Raw genomic sequence first — 22,746 nt, 5'->3', positions numbered from 1 at the left:
AGATCAAATCTTGCAATATCCACCCCACTTATTCATTAGCAGAATGCTCCGCTACGACTAGAAATCCGCATCAAGCGAGTACCTCTTACTGCCAGCGTGCGGGAGAGTATAGGCAACGATATCTTACCTTCGACACTGACCTTCTACCACCCACTTCCTGCTTCAATATTACCGATATTTTGCGCAATCAAATCGTTTACTTACGGCAAGTCAAGGTAAGCTCATGCGACTTGTTCAATGCAGGTCTTTCGCCCTCAATTGTGGCACGGTTTTCCTTGGTTCATGCGATCTTTTTGCTCCAATCCACCAACTCGCATGCGACACGAAACCTCTTACTAATCCATCGGTTGACAGGTGACTCTGGTTACCATCTTCGAGCTTTGAGAGGATCTTCTTCAGTAGGCGAAAGCTTGTCGGATCGTTTGTCCGTACAATCCAGCCATCATCATGGGCCGATTTGACACCCTCAACGCCGAGACCAAGGATCTGGTGGAATGCCTTCTTCCCGCTCTGGCACAATCCTTCGGTCTCACTGACTGCAAAGACATCATCCCGGAAGACATCCGCATGCGCGCCTGGGACTGTGAGCGCCGCGACCACATCATGGACAAGACTGAGAACGACCCTCGCAACTGGGGTGTGCAGTTTCTCAAAGACTTGAGGGCCATCTCGCGTCTCAAGAACGGAAACCTCGACGAGTTCCACGTCGATCTGCGCGCCAAGGTTGCTCTTCATGAACCGAAGCATCCTTGGTGTCGTCTGGCCGATATCAAGGAGATCAAGCTTGATTACGAGCACCCAGAGCGCTTGAACCCAGTCGAAAAAGAAGAGTCATCTGAAGAGTCATCTGAAGACTCCTACTTCGAAGAGCTTGTCGAGCCAGATCAACCTAAGGGTTCAAAGAAGCGCCGCGGCAACCACGAGATTTACGAAGCACGTGTTCTGGAGAAGCGCCGCAAACGTAAGTCACCTCTGACGTACCACGAATGATGGAACAAACACATGATTCACCATTACAAACCTTCAAACCTCGGGCCAAGTTACTAATATTGAGTAGATCCGCCTAGCCGTCTCCGTCGTGCTGAGTCTGGCGGCTACCAGCGTCACGATAAATACGCGAACAAGCGTAGCCGCTCCGTTCGCACCAGCGCCACTCCCGAAGGTCGCCGCCCCGTGATCCACCGTCCTACTAGAACCGTCCTCACCGACGATGAAGACTCCGTCAGCTCTTGCGGTGGCCGGTCCCTTCTTCCCCATCCGACTCCTGCCTTTTCCGTCTCCCCTGGTCCTCAAGGAGCGCGCATGTACCCCATTGAGACCACCGACACATGCAACGAGCCTGTTGCGGTTCAGAAACTTCAGGCTGAGTTGGAAGTTGCGGAGGCTGAGCTCAAGGCTGCGCGTTTGAAGTACCAGTACCTCCAGGCTAAGGAACAGGCTGAGAACGAGTCTTTGTATGGGGGTAGCGGTACCGCGGAGATGCCTCGTCGGTTTGATTAGTTCTCTCTGGTGGATGTAATTAGAAGATCGCATGCGTTCATGAAGTAAATTTGGGCTGTCTATGTAGGATCGATGCGTGTAGGATTGTAGCGGGGCATCTATGGTAGGACGGGTGGGACGGGGTCTATGATAGCAGTAGCAGGAAGTACGATCGTCGCTGGCGGAAGGCGGTCCAAGATCAATAAGCTCCCTTTCTTGTCCATAGTCAAATGTACCTCTTTCATGCCTAATGTCATCCTCAATGCCTTCTCCACGCTGTTGCCATGTCTGGATGTTGCACGTGGATGGGGACCATGGTCGATGTCACATGTTTGCGCTCGCTACTCGATTTGACTTCGGAGATTTTGTATTTCTGCTTCTCTTTGCTGGTGCGCATTTGACGCATCTCGCTGTTTCGGCTCAGCCATGTATGATTGGTAGAAGAAGTCCCCCGCCGCTCTATTGCCCACCAATCATCAAACTGACATGCAAGCCAGTCTCGACACTAGATGCTTGATGATTGATTGTGTGTGGGGTATCTACAGACCTTGGTAAACCTATGAAGCTTAACATCCCCTTCCCGCACTTGGGGCATACCCACTCGATGTATCTCTCTGCTTGGGCAATGGTCTCGAGATTAGGTAGAACACCACTCGTGGCTCGACCTGCGTCGTTCCAGAACATGTGATCTGACATGCAGTCTACCCCACAGTGCTTCCTTACGGGCCAGGTACGCGTTTCTAGACTACTCGGTACGACTTCCATGCCACTTGCACCTGCCTGTTTTGAACCCAGGCAAACCCATTCTGCGGGCGGACCAATTAGGAACTACGCTCCGCTAGCGCGTCTCCGCAAACCTTCCCCAGATCGCCTGATCATCCCGACACCGAGGCTCTTGGTTCTTCAAAATCATCATGCACGCAACAGGACCCGTTACCATGGAGCAGCCATCTCAAAAACGAGTATCCAAAGCGTGCGACGCGTGCAAAAGGAGGAAAGTGCGTTGCAACGGGCAAACGCGCTGCCAGCAATGCGCCCATCTCGGTTTGCGGTGCATCTACTCACCGTCCGGCAAGCAAAGGTCTCAGGGCAAGAGAGGCCATATCATCTCCGAGTTCAGAAATCAAACGTCCAGCCAGCCAGCCATATCGCCGCCAATACTGCCTGCTCATTCAGGAGCAGCCAGCTTCCAGACGCCATACAGCCCCATCTCGCCAATACTTGACCGCAATGGAGGCACGCCGAGTATGTCGCGCTGGTGACTTCAACCCCAATGGAAAATACTGCTGCTGACTCAGGGCAGCATCTCCCTCGCCATCATTCACATCGCAGTACACTAAAGCTTATTTTCTCGACCTTATCCCGGATTACGTCGATGGGGTGTATCCCGTACATCCGGTCATTGCCGAATATGAGCTCAGACAATACATCGAGGTCATGGACAACGATCCAGACGTTCGCTCATTCATTTTTGCTTTTGGCGCTTGTACGCTGAATCTTACGCGCTATGGTGATCGCAGAACAGATGAAGTCGTTCAAACGATCGAAAGTCTTATGGACTACTCGGTTGATACTATGAGGCGAACCCACAAACATTGTCAAGTTTCTGTTATGCGAGCTGTGCAGTCAATGTTCATACACAACTGCCTCATGAGTCTATCAGGTAGCGACAGCGCATTCTACTACATGCGCGACGCCATTACAATCATTCAGCTCCTGCGGATAGACAACCCAGAGAACGTGTCACAGCTAGCTCCTCCTGAGCGATCTCGAAGACAGCGGCTGTATTGGCAAGCGTACATACACGAGCGATTTCTAGCTATATTGGACTACCGACGAGCTATTCTGCCTCCGCTCTACACCCTGCCAGAAGACGACCCGACACTTCCGATACAGATTCACGAAGGCTTCAATCAAATTATCAAGCTTTTCCGCATGCTCGACACAGAATTTCTAGATAGCTGGCTTGGCTCGCAAGGAGGCGGCGTGACGAGCACCTGGGTTGAGGCCAAATCGCGCGAGCTTGAAGGCGACCCCGAAGCCGATGCACGAGAGTTGGCCATGCTGTCCATGATGCAAAGGGCCGATTTGTGCATCACCCGTGAGTGGCTGCGCACTTTGGTCTGGCGCCTGGCTATGAGCCAGACTCTCCTATCATCCCGCTCTTCGAAAGAGTGCTTGTCGCTCTTATTCCCGGTACGGCTGTCACAGACACTACGGCAACAACTATCAAGCATGTCGCGCCAGGACATTGAAGTACACGGAAGCAGCATCACCCAAAAGCTTTTCGAAATCACAGACACCATTGCCGATGTCCTGATCCATGTCCCCGCGGCAACCATCGATGAAACAGCACTACGGGTTGACGATTTCCTTTTCATCCTAGACTTTGTCTTATTGATTCCACATCTTGATCAAACACGGCGCGGAATTTTGCAAGAGAAACTGTTACGGCTCCAAACTATGTTCCCTGAAGCGCTCAGCAACGCTAGTTCGCCGAACCTACCGCACGATGTGAATAGTCCTGGTGGTGCGAATGACCCTTGGTATCAAGTCACGCAGTCGAAGACAGCTGCAGGGTTAGAAGATTTAGCCGACGAATTGGTGCAGAATCAGACCCAAGAGATCCCGAGATCGGAGGCGAGAAGCGGTCAATTGGCTACTTGGAACAACATCTCCCATCGCTTGTCGATGCAGGTCGCTCATGTAGCTCAGTGAATTGTAGCACTAATCTACTTGTTCCGATGATACCATCTATGCAAGTAAATAGATCCTGCCTTCGAAAGCAGCCAACTTGTTCTCCTCACAATCATCCACACTACTAACAAGCAAATTCAACTTCTCGTTCCTCACACTCTCCGGAAGCACCAAATCCCTCGTTTGGTCCGTGAAGTTGCAGATACATACCGCCCTCTTCTCATTCCACGTCTTGGTAAAGATGAAGAAATTCGGGCTCTCCACGTCCAGATCGTCGTACTGACCATGTACAAGGACATCATTGTGCTGCTTGCGTACTTGCAGCATGCGCTTCCAGAAGGCAAGCACGGAGTTCTTGTCTGTTTGTTGTTGTCTGGCATTGCATACGTCGGCATCTTCGAGGGGTCGCATCCAAGGTTTTGCTGCAGCATCCGGCGGCGAGAAACCATTGTGTGGCTCAGTAGACCAGCTCATTGGCACACGAGCATGGTCCCTAGCGAGGTGCTGAAGCGATTTGTGCGCCTCTTCGAGGGCAGCAGGATCGTTCTTCGTCCGTGCAGCTACCATCTTGTAGTAGTTGGTAGATTCGACGTCTTTGTACTCGCTCAGATCCCAGGTTAGAGGGAAGTTCGTCATGCCGATCTCTTGGCCTTGGTAGATGAACAATGTGCCGCTGAGTGCTGCCATCATTAATGCAAGCATCTTGCCGCCTGCTACGCGATGTTCAGGCGCATCAGAGGTGAAGCGTGTGATCGATCGGCTTTGGTCGTGGTTCTCGAGGAAGGCAGTGGTCCAGCCATCTGAAGGGGGGCGGATGAGATCTTGTGTGCGGGCCACGGCACGCTTGAATTGTGGGAGAGTCCAGTTCCCGGGTGTGGTTTGGAATTTGTAGGGACCTTGGCCTACGTCGACGACATCCTGCAAGACTCATTAGTTGCTGAATTCACTTAGAATTTTGCTGTATCCGCGTTTGCTTACGAATTGAAAGACCATGTTTAGTTGCTTTTCTTTCGCGCTGACGTATTCTAGTACTCTCTTCATATCGAGTGTGTGTGGACATTCGCCAACTGTCATGGCATCGTATTTCTCTAGGATTTGGTTCATCTCGTTCAGGAACTCCGCCATTCTTGGGCCGTTGCAGTACTGGTACCCAGCAAACTGCCACTCGGACCCAGGATCGGTAATTGGCGCGTCCAGCATTTCACCCTTGCTGTACATGTTGACGGTATCAACGCGGAAGCCGTCGACACCGCGCTTTAACCAAAACTCCATGGCAGACTCGTAGATGGCTTTTCGGGTCTCCGGGTTTTCCCAGTTGAGATCAGGTTGCTCGGGACAGAAGAGATGTAGGTAGTATTCTTGGGTATGTTCATCCCATTCCCATACACTACCTGTAAAGTTGGAGATCCAGTTGTTGGGGGCTTTCCGCTGGCCATCAACGTAACGAGCCGGTCTCCAGATGTACCAGTCTCTCTTGGGGTTATCTTTTGATGACCGTGACTCTTGGAACCATTTATGCTTCACCAAGTCAGCTTTGCGTGAGTTGTGATTGAGATGTCAGTCGAGACGTACCTGGTCAGACGTATGGTTGACTACCAAATCTAAGATAATCTTCATGCCTCGCGAATGTGTCTCGGCAATCAGTCTCTCCATGTCTTGGACGGTACCATACGGTCTGTACACATCCTCATAGTCACGGATGTCGTATCCCACTAAGTCGTAGCACGCGAAGTTAGCGCACGCTTCACGTGCAATCTATAGAAAGATGTTGCTTACTGTCGACTTGGGGTGAATCGTACATAGGACATATCCAGATGACGTCAACACCGATGGAGCGGATGTAGTCCAGCTCCGAGATGATACCGTTGAGGTCACCAATGCCATCACCGTTGGAGTCTTTGAAGGAGGCAGGGTATATCTGATATACGACACCATCCTTCCACCAAGGCCTTTGGGGGACGGTCATTGTGTTGCTATTGAAATATCGTGTTATTCGTAAAAAGCCTGGCTACCTAGGTATGGTAGAGATAGCACGTAACGTCAAAGAGAGTAGGCGTTTCTTCGGTGGCTTACAATGGTGCCAGTAGCTTCCTTATAAACGTGTCGCGGTATGGATCTTATCAGATGGAGGAAGTTGTCGTTGAGGTCTAATCAGTGGATTCTGGCGCACGTGGAGGTCCGGAAGAACTCTCGGCAGGATTTTTCGAGTGCACATTCGCCGAACCTCGGACCGGCTGCTAGAGATGGCGATCCCCACACAACTGAATACCAGCTTCCCCACAGATGTTTTCCATCGCATGCGATTTCAACGGTCTCTCCCACGTATCCAACAATGCGGGAAGTAAGCGAGGACGGGCGCGGGGACATAGTGGATACAGTCTATCGATTCATGCGTACCGACTGTTAGCCAATCAGAGTTTTCAATGAAGCCCTGAGGAATGCACCAGCGGGAGCGCAAACTTGCCACTAGCATCAGAACAAACCTTTCCCGACCGGGAAATTCTCACCACACATGATAGGCTCTCCTAAAATATGGCTCGTGCCCTGCAATTTCGCACCGACACCTGTCGAATCAGTGCGTGTTCATGTTCTTCGTGTCGGCGTTTCTCTCCCGCTATAGCTAGCCTTTCAAGCCATGTCCTAGGGGGAGGGTTGCGTGAAGAAGATGGCCTCGACATTTGCAAGAGTGGCGTCTCTCCCCGCATCCTCTGGTTCAATCCACCATCCCCGGCTTCTGACTTGGCACGAGTTCAACCCATACATGGGTTCCGCGTGTCTGGAGTCGTGAAGTTATATAAGTAGAACGATAAGATCCATTACGAGAGATCACCATCCAGCTCCGAGTCCCACCAGCTCCACGTTCAGGGGAGATCTGGGTTTGACCCACAGTATCCTACTTCATCATTTGAATATACCCACATTTGTCAATCTACTTCGATATCGTCTCGTTCTTCGACACGGCCACCATGTCTCGCCGCAACAGCAGTGTCGTAGCTATCGACTCCGAAAAGGCACGCCGCCTATCACTCGCTGTCCCGGACATCAAACAGGTTGCCCACGATGCCGGCAACGCAACTCGATCAGAGCAGCAGATGACCTTGCGACAGGGTATCAAGTTATACCCAAAGGCCATCGCCTGGTCGGTCCTGCTCTCCGCAGCCATCATTATGGAAGGCTTCGACAAAGTCTTGATCGCCAATTTGATGGCAGTTCCTGCTTTTAAGCAAAAGTTTGGCGTACAGCTCGCCAATGGCACCTTCGAACTCACCGCCGCCTGGCAAGCTGGCCTGACAAATGGTGCATACGTCGGAGAATTTACAGGTCTCCTCCTGAACGGTCTCATTGCGGATCGTTTCGGGTACAAGAAGACGATGATCGGTGCGCTATTTGCCGTCAACTTCTTCATCTTCATCGTCTTCTTTGCACAGAACATTGTCATGCTCCTGTGTGGTCTCATCTTGTGTGGTATTCCATGGGGTGTCTTCCAGACCTTGACCTGCACCTACGCCGCCGAAGTCGTACCGGTTCCGCTCCGCCCAATTCTTACAACATACGTCAACCTTTGCTGGGTTATCGGTCAGTTCCTCGCCTCAGGCGTTCTCAAGGGTGTAGCCGAGCGCCCCGACCAATGGGCATACCGCATTCCATACGCCCTGCAGTGGCTCTGGCCGCTCCCGTTGATGATTGGTATCTCGTTCGCACCCGAATCGCCGTGGTGGCTTGTACGAAAAGACCGCTACGATGAAGCGAAGAAGATGTTGATGCGTCTGACGTCGCCCGAGAAGCTGCCGGACTTCAACGCCGACGAGACCATTGCTATGATGCGTCACACCAACGCCATGGAAATGGCAGTATCTGAAGGTACTTCATACTTGGACTGCTTCAAGGGCACTGATCTTCGACGAACCGAAATTGCTGCCATGGCGTGGTTTACACAGGCTTTCTGCGGAGCAGGCCTCATTGGTTATTCAACATACTTTTTCCAGCAAGCAGGCCTTAGCGACGCGGATGCCTTCTCCATGAGTCTAGGACAATATGCGATCGGTGGAGTTGGTGTCTTCATGGCCTGGATCTTGATCCAACGTGTAGGACGCCGCACTTTGTATGTTTACGGCGATCTCGTCATGGTCGTGCTGTTGTGCATCATTGGAGGTCTCGGCTTCATTCCAGCTGGAAACGTTGGTGCGCAATGGAGTATCGGCGCTATGCTTTTGCTTTTTGCTGCCGCATACAACTGCACAGTTGGACCTGTCTGTTACTCCATCGTCGCAGAAATCCCATCCACCCGTCTTCGCCAAAAGACAGTCGTCTTAGCGAGAAACTTTTATAACTTCGGTTCCATCATCGGCAACGTCATCACCCCACGTATGCTCAACCCTGGTGCTTGGAATTGGGGCGCAAAGAGTGGCCTCTTCTACGCTGGAACTTGCTTCTGCTGCTTCATCTGGGCGTTCTTCCGTCTTCCTGAGCCAAAGGGCCGAACTTACGGTGAGCTCGATCTTCTCTTCGAGAAACGTATTCCCGCTAGGAAGTTCAAGAGCACAGTCGTCGACAGCTTTCATGTTAGTGATACCGAAAGCGACTATGCTGAAAAGAAAGGCGTCTCGACACATCTTGAGCAGGTCGACTCTAGAGATGCTGCTTGAGTAGTTTTGGGGGTCGCATATAAGACTTGACGATTTGTGTATATTATGTTTGATGAGTTTATTGATATGTCGTATATAGAGGATATTGCTTCCGTGTGAATAGAACATGCTCAGTCGTATTCCAGTTTGCTATAATCTCATGCGTCTTCATGTTTCGGTGCAGCAGTAACATACGATAGTTTGTTTTCGGGACAGAAAGCACGGGTGCTCGCCAGGATACCAGTTACGGCCCGATCTGAGTGTGGTTCGATAGTGGGGTAGGTAGCTCTTGCATCCTCGCTTACTCTCCCCAAGCACAACGTGGCGTTCTCTCTCATCAATGTAGGTGAGAAATTAGCAGTGCGGGTCCAGACTGCGTCACATCACAACCGGGCAATTAGTCATCATTCATCGCGATGCCAAATGTTGGGAGACCCTCTCCAGGATGCAAGACTTGTAGGGACAGGAGAATCAGGGTATGTAGCGCACCTACGATCAGGGTGTCTAGAGTGCTGACTTGTTGTTGAAGTGTGACCAGAAGCGACCCTCATGCTCACAATGTGTTCGCGCAGGCAAAGAGTGCCATGGATACCGGGACTTGGTTTCACTGATGTTCAAGAATGAAAGTCATGTCGTGGCGAAGAAGGCAGAAAGGCGCTACGAGGAGCTTGCCAAATCAAAAGAGCCGGCAACACCTTCGAGACGTGGAGAGCCCGCAAAGATTAGAAGCATGCAAAGAATGTATCCGGTGCGGATACCGCCAAAGGCTGAGGTGGTTGTGCAGCCTACGCCAAACGTCGAAGCGCGAGCCCAAGGCTACTTCCTTGCCAACTACGCAGGCACTGCCGACTTCCCTCAAGGAGGCCAGTTCGATTGGATCCCTCAGCTCTTATCTCGACCGGATGTCGAGGGTACTCTTCGCGAGAGCTTCCGAGCACTAAGTCTAGCTGTCTTCTCCAATGCAGTGAAGTCTCCTGCCGTTATGCGAAAAGCGCGCATTGCATACGTGTCCGCCTTGGAGGAAACGAACAGAGCGCTCTCCTCGCACGAAACTGCCATCAAAGATAGCACAGTAGTGTCCGTCGTTTTACTCGGTATGTACGAGGGTGCGATATACACGGACAAGAGCTCCATAGCCAGATGGTCAAAGCACGTCAGCGGCGCTTACACGCTCTTCATGCTTCGCGGAAAGTCACAGTTCGAGACAGAACTCGGGCGGCAGATCTTTCTGCAGTCCTACGGCGTTGCGTTATTTTTCACGCTTGAGTTGGGAACCAGTATTCCCAGTTAGTAAAGCCCCTGTATGAACTGCGTCTGAGACATGCTAACTTCATAAACCAACTTTTAGAGGGGTTGAAAGAGTTGTATGACCAAATTCCTACAGGCGGAGGATTCCTCGAGCTTGGAAAGAAGTTCATGATCAGCATGCTGAACACCATGCACGCTGTTGTCAAACTCAACCAAGACAAAAGCCATGATCCTGTCGAAATAATCAACAAGGCTAGGAGACTCAACCAAGAGCTAGACGAGATCAAGGCTCTCTTACCTGTAGCGTGGCATCCTAAAAGGGTTCGTCTCACCGCACGTTCGAATCACTACTGTGGAAATCTGTACACCCTCTGCCTCCATCCCGTCATAACGCAGATGTGGAATTACACGAGGTTTCTGGGGATACAGATACACGAAATCATAAGGATGAATCTGGGGAGGGTGTATGAGGAACATCCGCCACTACGTTTCGATGCTGCTTCTCTAAAATTATGCATACAACACGAGGAGGATATGCTACGGGCCAACGTTGCGGCAATCATTGCTGCAGTACCCCAGACCACGGGTATGGTACAATCACCTACATCTTTCGCAGTCGATTTAACGTCCGAGGAGGACGAAGCTGTCATAAGAGACCCGGGTACCTTTATTAATTCAGTCGTTTCGCCGAGGTTGATGCAACTCATACAGCCACTGTATGCCGTGGGTACGTGTGTACTCATTACGCATGATATGCGGGAGTGGATCATTGAGATCCTTCATTTCGTGGCGTTGAGAATAGGGTCAAGACAGGCGGTCGTACTCGCGGCTGAGCTACAGGGATTGCAAGAGGCCGCACCAACAGTAGCGCATGATTGTGAAGATATAGCTGAGTGGATGACCTTGGGCTCTGGAGTAATATAAGAGTAAATAAGCGGCACAGCTAAGGAATTGTCTTGACAGCTCTTCTCTTCTAATCCATCTCGGGAAGAGAAGTAACAATATTGATAGGAGAAACGAGTCTCAAGACTCGTACTGAGACGCGACTTTGCATCCATCTTCGAGCAAAAGCGTGCACACGGAAATCATTTTTCAGGGTCTACAAGTCCTTCTTCTCTTCATTCCTTCCAGGTTCACCAAATCCCACCCGTGCCAGAAAAGCCAGCCTCACCAACCCTGCAAATACTGTAATTCCGATACTTCCCCAATCCTCCGCCCTCCACGTCCCTACACTTAGTCTCCCCTGCTTGGCCAAAACTTCCCACACCGCCCAGTAGTATGCCAAATCGACAACGAAGCAAGACAACTGGACGATGCGCCAAACATTCATGTCGGGCGTGTATCGTAGTAGGACAGCGGATATGATGCCAAAGTTTAGCATGCCGCCACCGCGTTGCTTCAGGATCATGGCATGGCCGATGTCTGGGGTAGGAGAGGGGATATGTGACGATAAGACAGTGGTGGGCATGAAAAAGTCCATGGTTGCGCCCCAGGCGCAGATTATGGGGTCAACATAGGTGAAGAATATGCGATAGAAGGCGGGTATAGAGGGTGACGTGGCCTGAGACATGATTGCGGCTTGCTGAACTGAACTATGTCTCAAGATGTCGAATACGAGTACAGAAGCGTCTTTACACGACCGCGGAATGCAGGGCGTCTATCGAGACTAGTGATAATGTGCGTAGTGGTGTAGATGGAATGTGCAACGCGAAGTGTCCTTTGTGTTAGAGCACATGTCAGCTTTGCGTCCCGCGTCAGTCGCTCTAACTGCTTCAGTGCTGTGCCGCTATGGTACCGCGGAACAAGTCGCTTGTGATTAGACTCGTATACCAACAAACCTGTAGTGCAGTTAGGCTCCACCGTAATCCTTCAGCTTCGATCTTTCCTTCGCAGTGATGTAACATGCCGACGGCCACGGTAACGCAGCGCTCTGCCGCCTGTACCTGCCTAGATGTCATTCCCCGTCGCTCACATAAGCGTATATTCTGCCTACCTTCTTCCATCAACTTCAAAGGCAGGATAACAATCTACACAATCTGTCGAGTCCCAATCCGAACTGGCCCTGTGCGCTGGTACCTAGCGTGTCTACCTACGCAGGTAGCTAGCGCGAATCACTACGATGTTGGACACCTGAGGTGTCGTCACGCCAGGGCCCAACACTGCAGGTGGAAGCCGTTGCGTACTTCCACGCCTCGCAAACTCTTATCCACTCCACAGACGAACTTGCCGCGCAGCTCACCTTTGGGGGTTTGTCTCAACTTGTGACAAAACTTCATGGTTGTTCGATCTTCATTGTTGCTCTTCTGGGGCCGTTCCGCTTCTTTCGCTCGCACGGCGGTTACTCGAAATCGCTGAATGGACGCGTCGCAAGTCTGCCCCGCCCCATTCAATAAAGATATTCCCGAGAGCCATCTACGAAACGTGGAGCCTGGATTGTATGGCAGAGTTCACGCGCTCGTCATAGCTCGACGTGCAAACGGTGAGCCTGCTTGTGCGAGCGGGCTTCGCGACTCGATCTAACCTTGGAAACGCGATAGAACTACGGTATGCATCCATCAACGACGGCATGCGCCCGACATCTGAACGCTCCCACAGCCACGAAAACCGTCGCTACTGCTAGTGCACTGCGCAGTGCAGCCTCGCGCAAAAAATATGCCCCCTCCTAGGCCTGCGATACAAGGCCCAAGGCATCCTCAACAAGGTGAATATCGTTGGAGTGTGCCATGCATGATGTACATGTTTATGCGGTCAGAAGCTTAACTAGAAGCGTATTACTCCTTTCACTCCAGTCAGCCTTATAACAGTTTGAGGTTCAGCCATTGACGGGCGCCGCGAAGGCTGAGCCAGAGTCCAAGCCAACGTCAACTCTGGCTGCTCCACCATCACGGACCGATATTGCCTGCAGCCTTAGGCAGCTCTATTGATTCGCGATCATGTTGATTGTCCCTGGCTGCGAGCCTGCTCGCGTACAGCTTCTCGGCACGCATTCGGGTTTGCATTGAGATGGCATTCCTGTTGCAACCTGGCACCTGGATCACGACCCTCGCCTCCGCTGCGGTGCGCGAACGCCGTGCCTTGCATTATCACCCCAACTCATCCTGCGATAGCTGTGCTCGACCATTTAGCGGCCTTTCTGAGATTAAGGTCCGGCGGCAAAACGAGATAATTCTCTGGAGAAGGCAATTCCTTGATCGTCGGCCGCCCCTAATTTAACCGTGTCAGGTTAAAGCATTCATCGCTTCGCCTCAAACAGACTGGGCATTCGGTCTACTGATGCAATGCCATTGGTGTACAACAAAGAATGCTCATGAATAAGTGGGTATTATGACAGTTATGCTGCCCGAAAGCAGGTGATTGATGCGATAAAGACACCAATGTGCACGGAATTGCGGCAAATGTCCGTCGTGACCCTACCACACTCGCTCTAGTAAGCCAGGCAGTACTGCGGCGTTGACAGCTTTCCTCCACTACTTTCGGTTCTCCCCGAGCAAGCCACATCCGCTTTACACGTCTTAATGCTCTACGGCACGGAAGGCCTACTCGTTAAGCGCCGTCGTGAGATGGAGGACATGTTCTGCCTACACGATGGATCAGCTAAGATGGTGGCGTGGAGCTGGGGGAGTTGGATTGATATATAGCTCCTCACTAGGCATTTAGTATGAAATTACCTCGAAACGAAGGTTCTTCATGTCGGCAGAGCAATTCTCGAAGCTCTCTCTAGGAGAGGACATGGTTACAACTCGTGCCGGGGCCGCAAGGGCAGCAAGAGCTAGTACACAGTCATCGGGGCACTCCGACCAAGACCAACCCCTACCGTCAGTCGAGTCTACCGTTTCACCTACGCCTTCTCTGGTCATATCAACGAAAAATCTTCATTACAATGTCTCAGCTTTCGATTCTGACCTCCGAAGGCGAGCCAAGAAAGGACTGGAAGGTAGCGATATCAGGCTGAAATACTGCGCAGTCTCGGAAGACGAGTACAGCCCGGGTGGTAGTCCAAAGAAGTTCTTTCATCTTGAGGACGATATCACGGTAGCGATGGGTGGAAAGCTAAGAAGGCCCGAGTGTACGTGTGGCGCCAATGAGAAGGGTCTCGCGTGTAAGGTACGACTACCAGTGCATGGCGATTGAAACATAACTAAAAGCAATCCAAAGCATATTTATTGGGTCGGAGATCAGATCATCTCAACTTCTCCAGATGACATGGTGAAGACACCTCTTCACCTTTCACCCGACGGATCGAAGATCGAAGACGTGAAGCCCGCGGAAATACTAGACTCCAAAGGCTTAGCCAACATCGCCAACGACCTGAAGTGGGTTTACCGAGACGACGACCTACCTGAAGACGACGACGACTTGAGGGAGACAGTCATCGATATGTTCTCATGCTTTGAGCCCCAAGATGCGCTTCCTGGAGAGTTTCGATATCCTGAATCTCCCTTGACCTCGGAACGATCAAAGAAGTATCAAGAGCTCACAGATCTCTTCACACAGTACGCGAGTAGGGACCCCAGCTTGTACCTTCAAATGCGCAAGATCATCGACACAGACTTTGAAAGCCGTGTCTTCTTCGAGAAGATCGACAAGCGCATCGCGTTGACTTTCGACGCTTTGGACGAGTACATAGCCAAAGGGCCTAAAACTCTCTCTGAAGGCCCACCGCGGTTCGATGTTTCCAGTTGCGCAGAGAAATTGACGTCGCTAGTGAGAGCCATTGACGACTTCTACCATCGCCAAGCTGACGTCGAGGATGTGGCTGCACGATCAGCGGCTGCTCTTGTCACGATTCTTGACCGCGTCACAGATCGCAATGTGAATGCATATGAAGGTATCCAATGGAGTGGAATGGAAGCTCTATCAGACCCTGTCCAAAGCAACCTGTACGTTGCACTGATTGGAGCACAACCAGATGAAGATCATCAGTTCGTTCTCGACACGCTCGGGTCTTTACCACAGGAAGACGTATATCGTAACCATTGGACAGTGTTACAGGATATCGAACACAAGCTGACTGAGGCTCATGCGCCTGCTTATTACATGACCTCTTTCCGCAATATCGTCTACGAGAGTCGCAAGAGACCGGGGTCGGCGGTACGCGAACGAGAGCCGAAGCGGGCGATGCAGTGATCCCGACCGGGAGACAGTGTATCTTGCGGTCAAGGCAACCGTTGAGTGGATGGGAGTGTTGCTCCGTTACGAGCTTGCTTTTTGTATCGGCGTTGGCGGCATTTTGCATTTTTTCCATTCCTTTCTTTGTGGCATTCTTCATCATTTAATACCTTCATGTCTTTCCTTACGATATTACGGCTTTGTGCAGCGCTAGCTGTTATTTTCTTCTTCTTCACTCAAGGTCGCTGGACTTCGGTCTGTCTTCGCTGGACTTTGTTTTGTTATCTTCTCTCTTCTTCAAGACCACCCGACTTCGGTTCGTCAATGACCGGATGATTTTGACTCGATTCACTTCTTTGCTTTCTTTTCGGCCAGTTGCTCACTGGTCTCCTATACGGATACACTCGGTGTGCCCTTTCGCTTCTTTACACTCCTTGTATACATAGTTTGAGCAACATATTTTACGCTACGTGTTACCGTTAGCATTGCACGCTGCAAAACATGTGCGTCTGAACATAGTGCGAAGTCGAAGGAGCACGTCCCATAGTCTGATATAGCATGTTGAGACATTCTCGAGTATGTTCGGTATTGAGTAGTAAACCCAAAGCGACGAAGCGTGACGCCCAGGCTGCAAATATCAGCTGATACGAGGCTCCGTATCCGTACCCTGCCAAGCTCCGACATATAGAGAGATTCCGCGGAACTGGGAGCGTGGCCGACGGCGGACTGACTCGAACCAACACCAGGGTGCACGAAGTGGGCCTGGCGCATTTTCTAGTTGAGCTTCGTATGCCGTAGGCTTTCACATGTCGTCAAGTGCGGTCGGAAGTAAACATTTATGTGCTATGAGCTTGACGCACCTGCAACGTTAGGTGCACAAAGAGATCTCTGTCTGAATGTCGGAATACGTATCTCGTAGCATGCAAGATAACAAGTCGGCATCGGACATCTACTGGGGCCAATCAGGTAAGACTCAGCTAAATGTGGTACAACGACTCTGTCATCCATACGTGCAAGTGGCCGATGTATCCAGGCGCTAAGTTCATGGCGCACATCTGGCCTACACACGACGTTGCTCAGGTGGCTGTTGTTTTGTTGCGTGCATCTGGCCTCCGAGATAGTGGGCTGTTCGTCCGGTGTAGAATTCGAGATATCCACTCGAACTAGCGACAAACCTTCCGCTTCTGCTCGCAGCCACTGAATCAGCGCATATAACACTTGTTGTAAGCTCCCCGCAGTATGCGACATCTTACAGATCATGGGTTTGTCAGATGTTCCGCCGTCTCCGCATATCATAGGCATGCATTCGAGTCCGGGCACAACACGCAGACAAGGTGGTTGTGTGTAGTACACACTCGTCTCAAAAAGGCTCTGAACAGATGCAGCGATAACAGAGGAATCAGCCGTCAAGTTGCATAGCGTGTGAATGGGATGACCGAATACACATGTAAGTGAACAAGTCGAGGGATCGAAGTGGCAAGATAGCTCGTACTAAGCTTATGCTAGCTAGGAACTTACCGTGTCCGCGTTGACCGTGATAGACGTTGTGGACACCTGAGGGTGGGTCGAGAGCTCGATTGCGGGGAGTGCAGCGACTAGGCTCGAGATGCATTTGGATCTGGTTGGATGGCAGGTGAAAGGGCCGCGCATGGCTCTGCCACGGACTGCGGGGAAAGAGCGGAGCTAAACTGCTTTCAGTATTGGCGCAGATGGGCATCCTTTGGCAAGCGCAGCCAAGACGCTCGCTGTTGCTTCCATATTACTCTCTTGTCTATCGTCCCTGTTTCTCTCCGTTTCAACCTTCTTTCCTTGAACAGTTGCACCAAAGTGTCCTGCTAGTCCACGCTATCCAACGCGATTCCCTTGCGGACGTAATTCGCTTATCACGCCATCAACCCCCGCTGACGTACTCTATCTCGGAGACCCTGTCTGTGCGCCTAGCGACATATCAATCCTCCCACCCCCCTTGCTTTACGCACCCCATCCTGATTTGTTCTATGCATACAACCCCCAATCCAATTGACCTTCTTGTACACACTTTAAACCTCCCTTACATTTCGCTGTCGCCTTCATCATGTCCTCCAACGGTCGAAACTCGCCGCCACTGCCTTCGCCGGGTACTCGCCGACGTGCTTCAGTGACTAGCCAGACCTTCCAGGACCTATTCGGCCGGTCAAGCAGCTATGTAGGCCAGCAACAGCCCGCCTCGGGCCCCATCACCACAGCAGCTGCCAACGCCCAGCGGCGGCGGCTCTCACTCACCACCATCGGCCTGGGTGCCTCACCTGGCCAGACATCACCCTTCCTCCAGACGCCGCGAACCCGAACCGAGAGCATCTCCAGTGCCAACTCCGGTTCAGTCGACGAGAACCCATTTGAGGATGATTACGCCCTTTCTACATCTGCTAGCAGCAGCAACCCAGCCACACCCTTTGCTCGACGGCTGAGCTTCGGAGCTCGTGCGATGCGGGATGTTAGGCAGAGCAACGGAGGCGTTGGGAACCCAAATGGTAGACCACCCATCCATAAAGCTTCCTCTCCCCCGACTGGTCGAGGTCGAGGTCTGTCTTCATTGTCACAGTCATTGCCCTCTTCCGCTACCCTGCTTCGTCCCTTTACACATGCACATTCGCGGCGATCTACTTCCATATCACACATCTGGCCTTCCACCATTGCAGAGCAGTCCGAGAATATACTGGGAAACTACTCGCTAACGTCGTCTTCAACAGGCGAAGGTTACAATTTCGCTGAGAACCTCCGATCGCGAGCCGAGCGAGGCTCCATCTCCGGCCCTAGCGGAATGCTGAGTCCTTCTGCTCCAACACACCAGCGTGCTAAGAGTGTCACAATAATGGAGCCACCTGCCCGCGAGATCCCGAAGCCCAAGGTTCCCGATGCTATGCAGGAGCGGATCCTCAAGGGCGACTTCTACATGGATTAGTCTCTGTATGTACCTTGATGTTTTGAATCTCCGGTAGGTGGTCTGAAAAGTGTCTTTTTCTCTGTAATGACTGACGTCCCCGGTTTGCAGGACCATCTGCTTTACAGATGAGACGTCAGATCATGCCACGATCGTGTATCAGTACTCTAGCGCTTACGAAACCAAATCGAACCTTGCCTACCCCAGGACTACTTCCACCTGGCTTTTGTATCGCTCATGGCCATGAGCGATGGAAGAACCACAAAGACGGCTTTAGTGGAATTATCCTGGCATGCATACGTTCAGTAACGGCGATTCCTGGACTTGGCCCTATTGTGTTCTTGGTAGCATCTTCACATGCGACTATCATTGCTGGAAGTATGCACCCCACAATCGTTTCCACCGGCGTCGCTCCTTTTCGATTTGGACCAAACAACTGCACAGCATATACTTTGCTACATTTCACACGAGCACTTCAATTATGTACTTCATATTCTTCCAGTACACGCGTACAGGTGCGATGAAGGAATGGATCAAATTGTCATGCTCACGCGATGAGACTTTATCAGGTGCAGCAAGGGGTTCAGAGTTTAGGAGACATATTGCGCAGCGTGGGAGGTCAGAGTACTCGGTACGAAACATTGTACCGAAACAAATTGTAGATAGCAGAGCAGTCCAGTGCAGCATCATACAAAGAAACAGCACAATAATCAAATTACTGTGTGCATCCCTCGCGTGTGATGGTGTGTTGGCACGCGTCATGAGTTCCACTTCATGTTTCAAGTAAACTGATCGGCATTGGGTTGTACGCGTGTAGGAAGGTGGAATGTCGAATGTCGATCGTTAATTCCCCTCCGGCCGGTGACAAATGTACGTGAGGTAATGCACATCCTGGAGTAGTAAGGAGAGATTGAAACTATGTTATCGCTCTAACAGCTCTACCGACGCTCCCAGTCTCAAAAAGCTCAACCAGCCCAGCGCCTAGACATTCCTCCAAAACCCAATCAAACCTCATCCCATAAAAGGTTTTCCACTTCTTCGTTCGCCCAGGTAGAACGCCCGCAAACTCTCCTCTCAATCTCTTCCTCTCCGCTTTGATATCGTTGGCCGTTACGCCACCGTCCCACCGCTCGCGGAGGACATCAAGCGGCATCTCCTTATGCTTGGTCTTCTTCAACAGAGCGAGAAGGTGGTTCCGTGCATCGATCAGTAGCTTGATCTGCGTGCCCATGTTGGGGAGCGAGAAGTTGTATTGTGATGCTACAGAAGGACGCGATCTGGATCCTCCGTGTATATGCTGGGTAGCTTGTGTGCCACCGACTGCATCTAGAGAGCCAGCTGCGTGGCGGGAGCCGGACGTAGAAACGGCGAGAAGTGAACTAGCGCCTGGTGAGGCGAAAAGGGAAGTGTTGGATGGGTAATTTGAGGCTGAGGTAAGGAAACCGAAAGTTACTAAAGCGGAGAGCTCAGGAGATGTAAAGGTTGTGCCAGGGATGGATGTGGACGTTGGATTGGCGTTCATGGCTGCTATGTATTTCGCTGGTGCCATGTTAGCTAATACACGCCTGGTTTAATGGGTTAGATTGTTTTTACCTTTTAGATCTTCTGGTAATTCGGCATGTGCCTGTACAAGGGCCTGCCACTCCCGCACCGAAGCAATACCGTCGCCCACAGCAGCAGCGCCAACACCACGATTCGGTATCGTGACCCTTCGCAATATACCTGCTTTTGCCAGCTCAGCAGTTTCTCGCTCATTTCGCGTCGAGGATATACCTAGAGCGTCGATGTGTGCTATTGTGACAAATGGTGGCAATCTTTTTCGGAAATTCAACACCTCTGCTATTCTGGTTGAATTCATGCCAGCCTTCTCTGGTAGATCGCTGAACATCCTGTTGCGGATATACTCCATGTACTGAGGAACATCGCGAAATTCAAGATTGTCGACTAGAGATGCTATTATTACACCAGTATCATCCAGTTGCTCATCGTCTTCAAAGGGAGTTGTAGTCTCGGCCGGTAACGACCGTCTTTTCTGATTCGCTGTAGAGGGTGACGAGGGCGTCCGTTTGAGGCCTAATGCTGCGATAGCGCTCCTTCTTCTGGGTTTGGTGATACGTGATGAATGTGCTGCTGTAGCCTGGAGAGACATGCTGACAGTTTCCTTCTCTTAGTTGACTCGACTTGATTGCTTTGATGGTAACGAGGCTCAGTCAGGCGAAAGATACTTGTTGTTGTTTAGGTGCAATGAAGAATTCAGAGTCATTGGCAGCGTAGGTAAGAGCATGTCTTGATATTGACGAATCAGGAAGTGGCAAACATGTGAGAGGCGGCGTTTAAGGCTTTGAGGCCGTCGCGGTGGGGCATGCGCCACAGAGTGTTAGCGTGGATTGGGTGTGAGTGAGCATCTGGCATGGAGCAGGAGGGGTCAAAGCGTGTAGCTTAGTTGCGTAGCAACAAAGGTCAAAGCGATTAACGAGCAAGCACTTCTTGCTTGGGGGCTCAGAGGGCAAAATATTGAGAGCGTCGGTTTTACCACTTGTACCTGTTCGAGACGAATGAAAATGCTCAGGACGGCGCCACAGCAGGCGTACGTCATTTCCACGCGCGGAACGTCAGGAAGCTCCAACACACGCTATACGCGCCAACAAAACCCTAAACATGCCCGTCCCGCCTATCCTACCAAGCATCTCTTCACAACTGCTCTTATTCCAGCCCGTCGCTAGCCATGTCGCTGAACCCCGAGCCCTCGGCGCCTGAAGAGCGGGCAGAGCACCATCTGCCGCCCAAGTCGTACGCCGACGCCGCCGAAGAAGCCCTGGAGCCCCAGCAGCCACAATCACATGCCAACGGCACCGACGGCACCATCCAACACAGTGGGAAGAAGCCAATAGGCAAGATTGATGAGGCAAAGACCAATGGCATCAAGACTCCCTCAGAAGAGGAGAAGACGTCACTCGAAGGCCTGGGCCAGGACGGCTCACCCAGGAGTCCAACAGTCAAAGGCCATCGTCGCGTCTCATCGCGCAACTCGCACGGGTCGCTCGGCCGCAAGCAGGGCGAGCAGGCACAGAACGGAATTCTTCATGAGAAGCACGCAAATGGCAACGGCGATGCGCTGACGAGTGTGAAGCCGCAGCAGGAGTTCCAAGTCGCCAAAGCAGACCGAAGAACCGACCTCAAGCGCAGAAACTCGGAGCTCACGACGGGACGACAGGCTGGTGCGGGATGGCACAAGAGCAAGTGAGTCGACCTGTACTCTGTTGAAGACGTATCGATACTGACCATGATAGAATACGATTTGCGCCTATGAACGTTCCCCTCCAACGCCGTCTTCAAACCCTCGCTGTCCTCATGCACACACTTAGCATCGTCGGCGGCCTTGCCATCTTCTTCTTCCTTTGCAGCATACCCCTGCTCTGGCCAATCCTCCTGCCGTATACCGTCTACGTCCTCTTCTCCAATGCTGGCACATCGGGCGAGTTATCCTTTCGCAGCGACCGCCTCCGCCGACTGCCCGTCTGGTCGCTCTTCGCTTCCTACTTCCCCGCGCGCCTACATCGCTCACAGGAGCTGGAGCCTACTAGGAAGTACATATTCGGCTACCACCCACATGGCATCATATCCCATGGCGCTTTCGCTGCCTTTGCAACTGAAGCTCTTGGCTTCTCCCAGCTCTTCCCTGGCATCACCAACGCCCTGCTGACCCTCGACTCCAATTTTCGCTACCCCATCTATCGTGAATACGCCCTCCGTCTCGGCATGGCCTCCGTGTCACGCGAGTCCTGCGAAAACATTCTCTCCAAAGGCGGCCCCAACAACGAAGGCATGGGTCGTGCCATTACCATCGTTGTAGGTGGCGCACGTGAGTCCCTCGATGCGCGCCCTGGCTCCATAAAACTCGTTCTCAACCGCCGCAAAGGCTTCGTCAAGATGGCCATACGCACCGGCGCCGATCTCGTACCTGTCCTCGCATTCGGCGAAAACGACGTATACGACCAACTCGACACCGATTCGCATCCCTACATACACAAGTTCCAGATGCTCGTCAAGAAGTTCATGGGCTTTACTGTGCCCATCTTCCATGCGCGGGGTGTCTTCAACTACGATGTAGGTATGATGCCGTACCGAAGACCGATCAACATCGTTGTGGGACGTCCAGTCAGGGTGATGCAGGATAAGCATCCGGATAACGACTACATCAACGAGATACATCAGCAGTACGTGGACGAGCTGATGCGAATATGGAATGAGCACAAGGACACGTTTGCCAAACACAGGACGGGTGAGCTCGAGATAGTCGAGTAGGCAGTCACTGAGAGGCTTTTCTTGTAACAATGGGCACAATACCGGTCTTTTCTTTGTATACTGAGCAAGGTGCTGGATCTTAATCAGGCATCGACCCTGGATGACGGGACCTTTGCACGGTCATGGACTTTTGATCAGCAAATTACAATGAATCAACTACATCCAAAATCTCTGTTTGACGTCCGCGTGATCCAGTCAAGTGTCGAGAGTCACCTCATGCAATAATTTGGGTAGCGCAGGTGTGCGTAAACTGGTGTTCAGATCTCTACATTGTTCGATTCTAATAACTACAAGGAAAAGAATTGCAAAGGAAATGACAACTTGTAATGTCAAAACTACAAATAACGCCACCCAACATTATAC

The 22,746-nt window shown here is 51.7% G+C and overlaps 8 protein-coding genes across 8 annotated transcripts; 6 read left to right on the top strand and 2 right to left on the bottom strand.

Moving 5' to 3' along the window:
• Nucleotides 1-447: 447 nt before the first annotated feature.
• On the top strand, nucleotides 448-1,500 carry ALTATR162_LOCUS8008 (uncharacterized protein; the record flags this gene model as incomplete). The annotated part of the gene is made up of 2 exons (XM_043315637.1): nucleotides 448-961; nucleotides 1,058-1,500. 2 exons carry the CDS (start codon nucleotides 448-450, stop codon nucleotides 1,498-1,500), a joined length of 957 nt encoding a protein of 318 aa, XP_043171572.1.
• Nucleotides 1,501-2,417: 917 nt separating this feature from the next.
• Nucleotides 2,418-4,197, top strand: ALTATR162_LOCUS8007 (uncharacterized protein; the record flags this gene model as incomplete). Its single annotated transcript, XM_043315636.1, has 2 exons — nucleotides 2,418-2,724; nucleotides 2,783-4,197. The coding sequence occupies 2 exons, from the start codon at nucleotides 2,418-2,420 to the stop codon at nucleotides 4,195-4,197; spliced, it is 1,722 nt and encodes a 573-aa protein (XP_043171571.1).
• A 36-nt stretch (nucleotides 4,198-4,233) lies between these two features.
• ALTATR162_LOCUS8006 (uncharacterized protein) lies at nucleotides 4,234-6,142 on the bottom strand (the record flags this gene model as incomplete). Its single annotated transcript, XM_043315635.1, has 4 exons — nucleotides 4,234-5,094; nucleotides 5,155-5,694; nucleotides 5,749-5,888; nucleotides 5,953-6,142. 4 exons carry the CDS (start codon nucleotides 6,140-6,142, stop codon nucleotides 4,234-4,236), a joined length of 1,731 nt encoding a protein of 576 aa, XP_043171570.1.
• Nucleotides 6,143-7,142: 1,000 nt separating this feature from the next.
• ALTATR162_LOCUS8005 (uncharacterized protein) lies at nucleotides 7,143-8,822 on the top strand (the record flags this gene model as incomplete). Its single annotated transcript, XM_043315634.1, has 1 exon — nucleotides 7,143-8,822. The coding sequence occupies one exon, from the start codon at nucleotides 7,143-7,145 to the stop codon at nucleotides 8,820-8,822; it is 1,680 nt and encodes a 559-aa protein (XP_043171569.1).
• Nucleotides 8,823-9,217: 395 nt separating this feature from the next.
• Nucleotides 9,218-15,176, top strand: ALTATR162_LOCUS8004 (uncharacterized protein; the record flags this gene model as incomplete). The annotated part of the gene is made up of 5 exons (XM_043315633.1): nucleotides 9,218-9,277; nucleotides 9,331-10,087; nucleotides 10,186-10,776; nucleotides 13,939-14,153; nucleotides 14,205-15,176. 5 exons carry the CDS (start codon nucleotides 9,218-9,220, stop codon nucleotides 15,174-15,176), a joined length of 2,595 nt encoding a protein of 864 aa, XP_043171568.1.
• Nucleotides 15,177-17,232: 2,056 nt separating this feature from the next.
• Nucleotides 17,233-18,099, top strand: ALTATR162_LOCUS8003 (uncharacterized protein; the record flags this gene model as incomplete). Its single annotated transcript, XM_043315632.1, has 1 exon — nucleotides 17,233-18,099. One exon carries the CDS (start codon nucleotides 17,233-17,235, stop codon nucleotides 18,097-18,099), a length of 867 nt encoding a protein of 288 aa, XP_043171567.1.
• Nucleotides 18,100-18,994: 895 nt separating this feature from the next.
• ALTATR162_LOCUS8002 (uncharacterized protein) lies at nucleotides 18,995-20,227 on the bottom strand (the record flags this gene model as incomplete). The annotated part of the gene is made up of 2 exons (XM_043315631.1): nucleotides 18,995-19,617; nucleotides 19,672-20,227. The coding sequence occupies 2 exons, from the start codon at nucleotides 20,225-20,227 to the stop codon at nucleotides 18,995-18,997; spliced, it is 1,179 nt and encodes a 392-aa protein (XP_043171566.1).
• A 576-nt stretch (nucleotides 20,228-20,803) lies between these two features.
• ALTATR162_LOCUS8001 (uncharacterized protein) lies at nucleotides 20,804-22,383 on the top strand (the record flags this gene model as incomplete). The annotated part of the gene is made up of 2 exons (XM_043315630.1): nucleotides 20,804-21,318; nucleotides 21,369-22,383. The coding sequence occupies 2 exons, from the start codon at nucleotides 20,804-20,806 to the stop codon at nucleotides 22,381-22,383; spliced, it is 1,530 nt and encodes a 509-aa protein (XP_043171565.1).
• Between the last annotated feature and the right edge of the window lie 363 nt (nucleotides 22,384-22,746).

Source organism: Alternaria atra, assembly GCF_907166805.1.
Source record: "Alternaria atra isolate CS162 genome assembly, contig: 28, whole genome shotgun sequence".
Taxonomy (NCBI): domain Eukaryota; kingdom Fungi; phylum Ascomycota; class Dothideomycetes; order Pleosporales; family Pleosporaceae; genus Alternaria; species Alternaria atra.
Note: the sequence above shows the minus strand (reverse complement) of the source record. Positions and strands in the feature narration are given on the sequence as shown.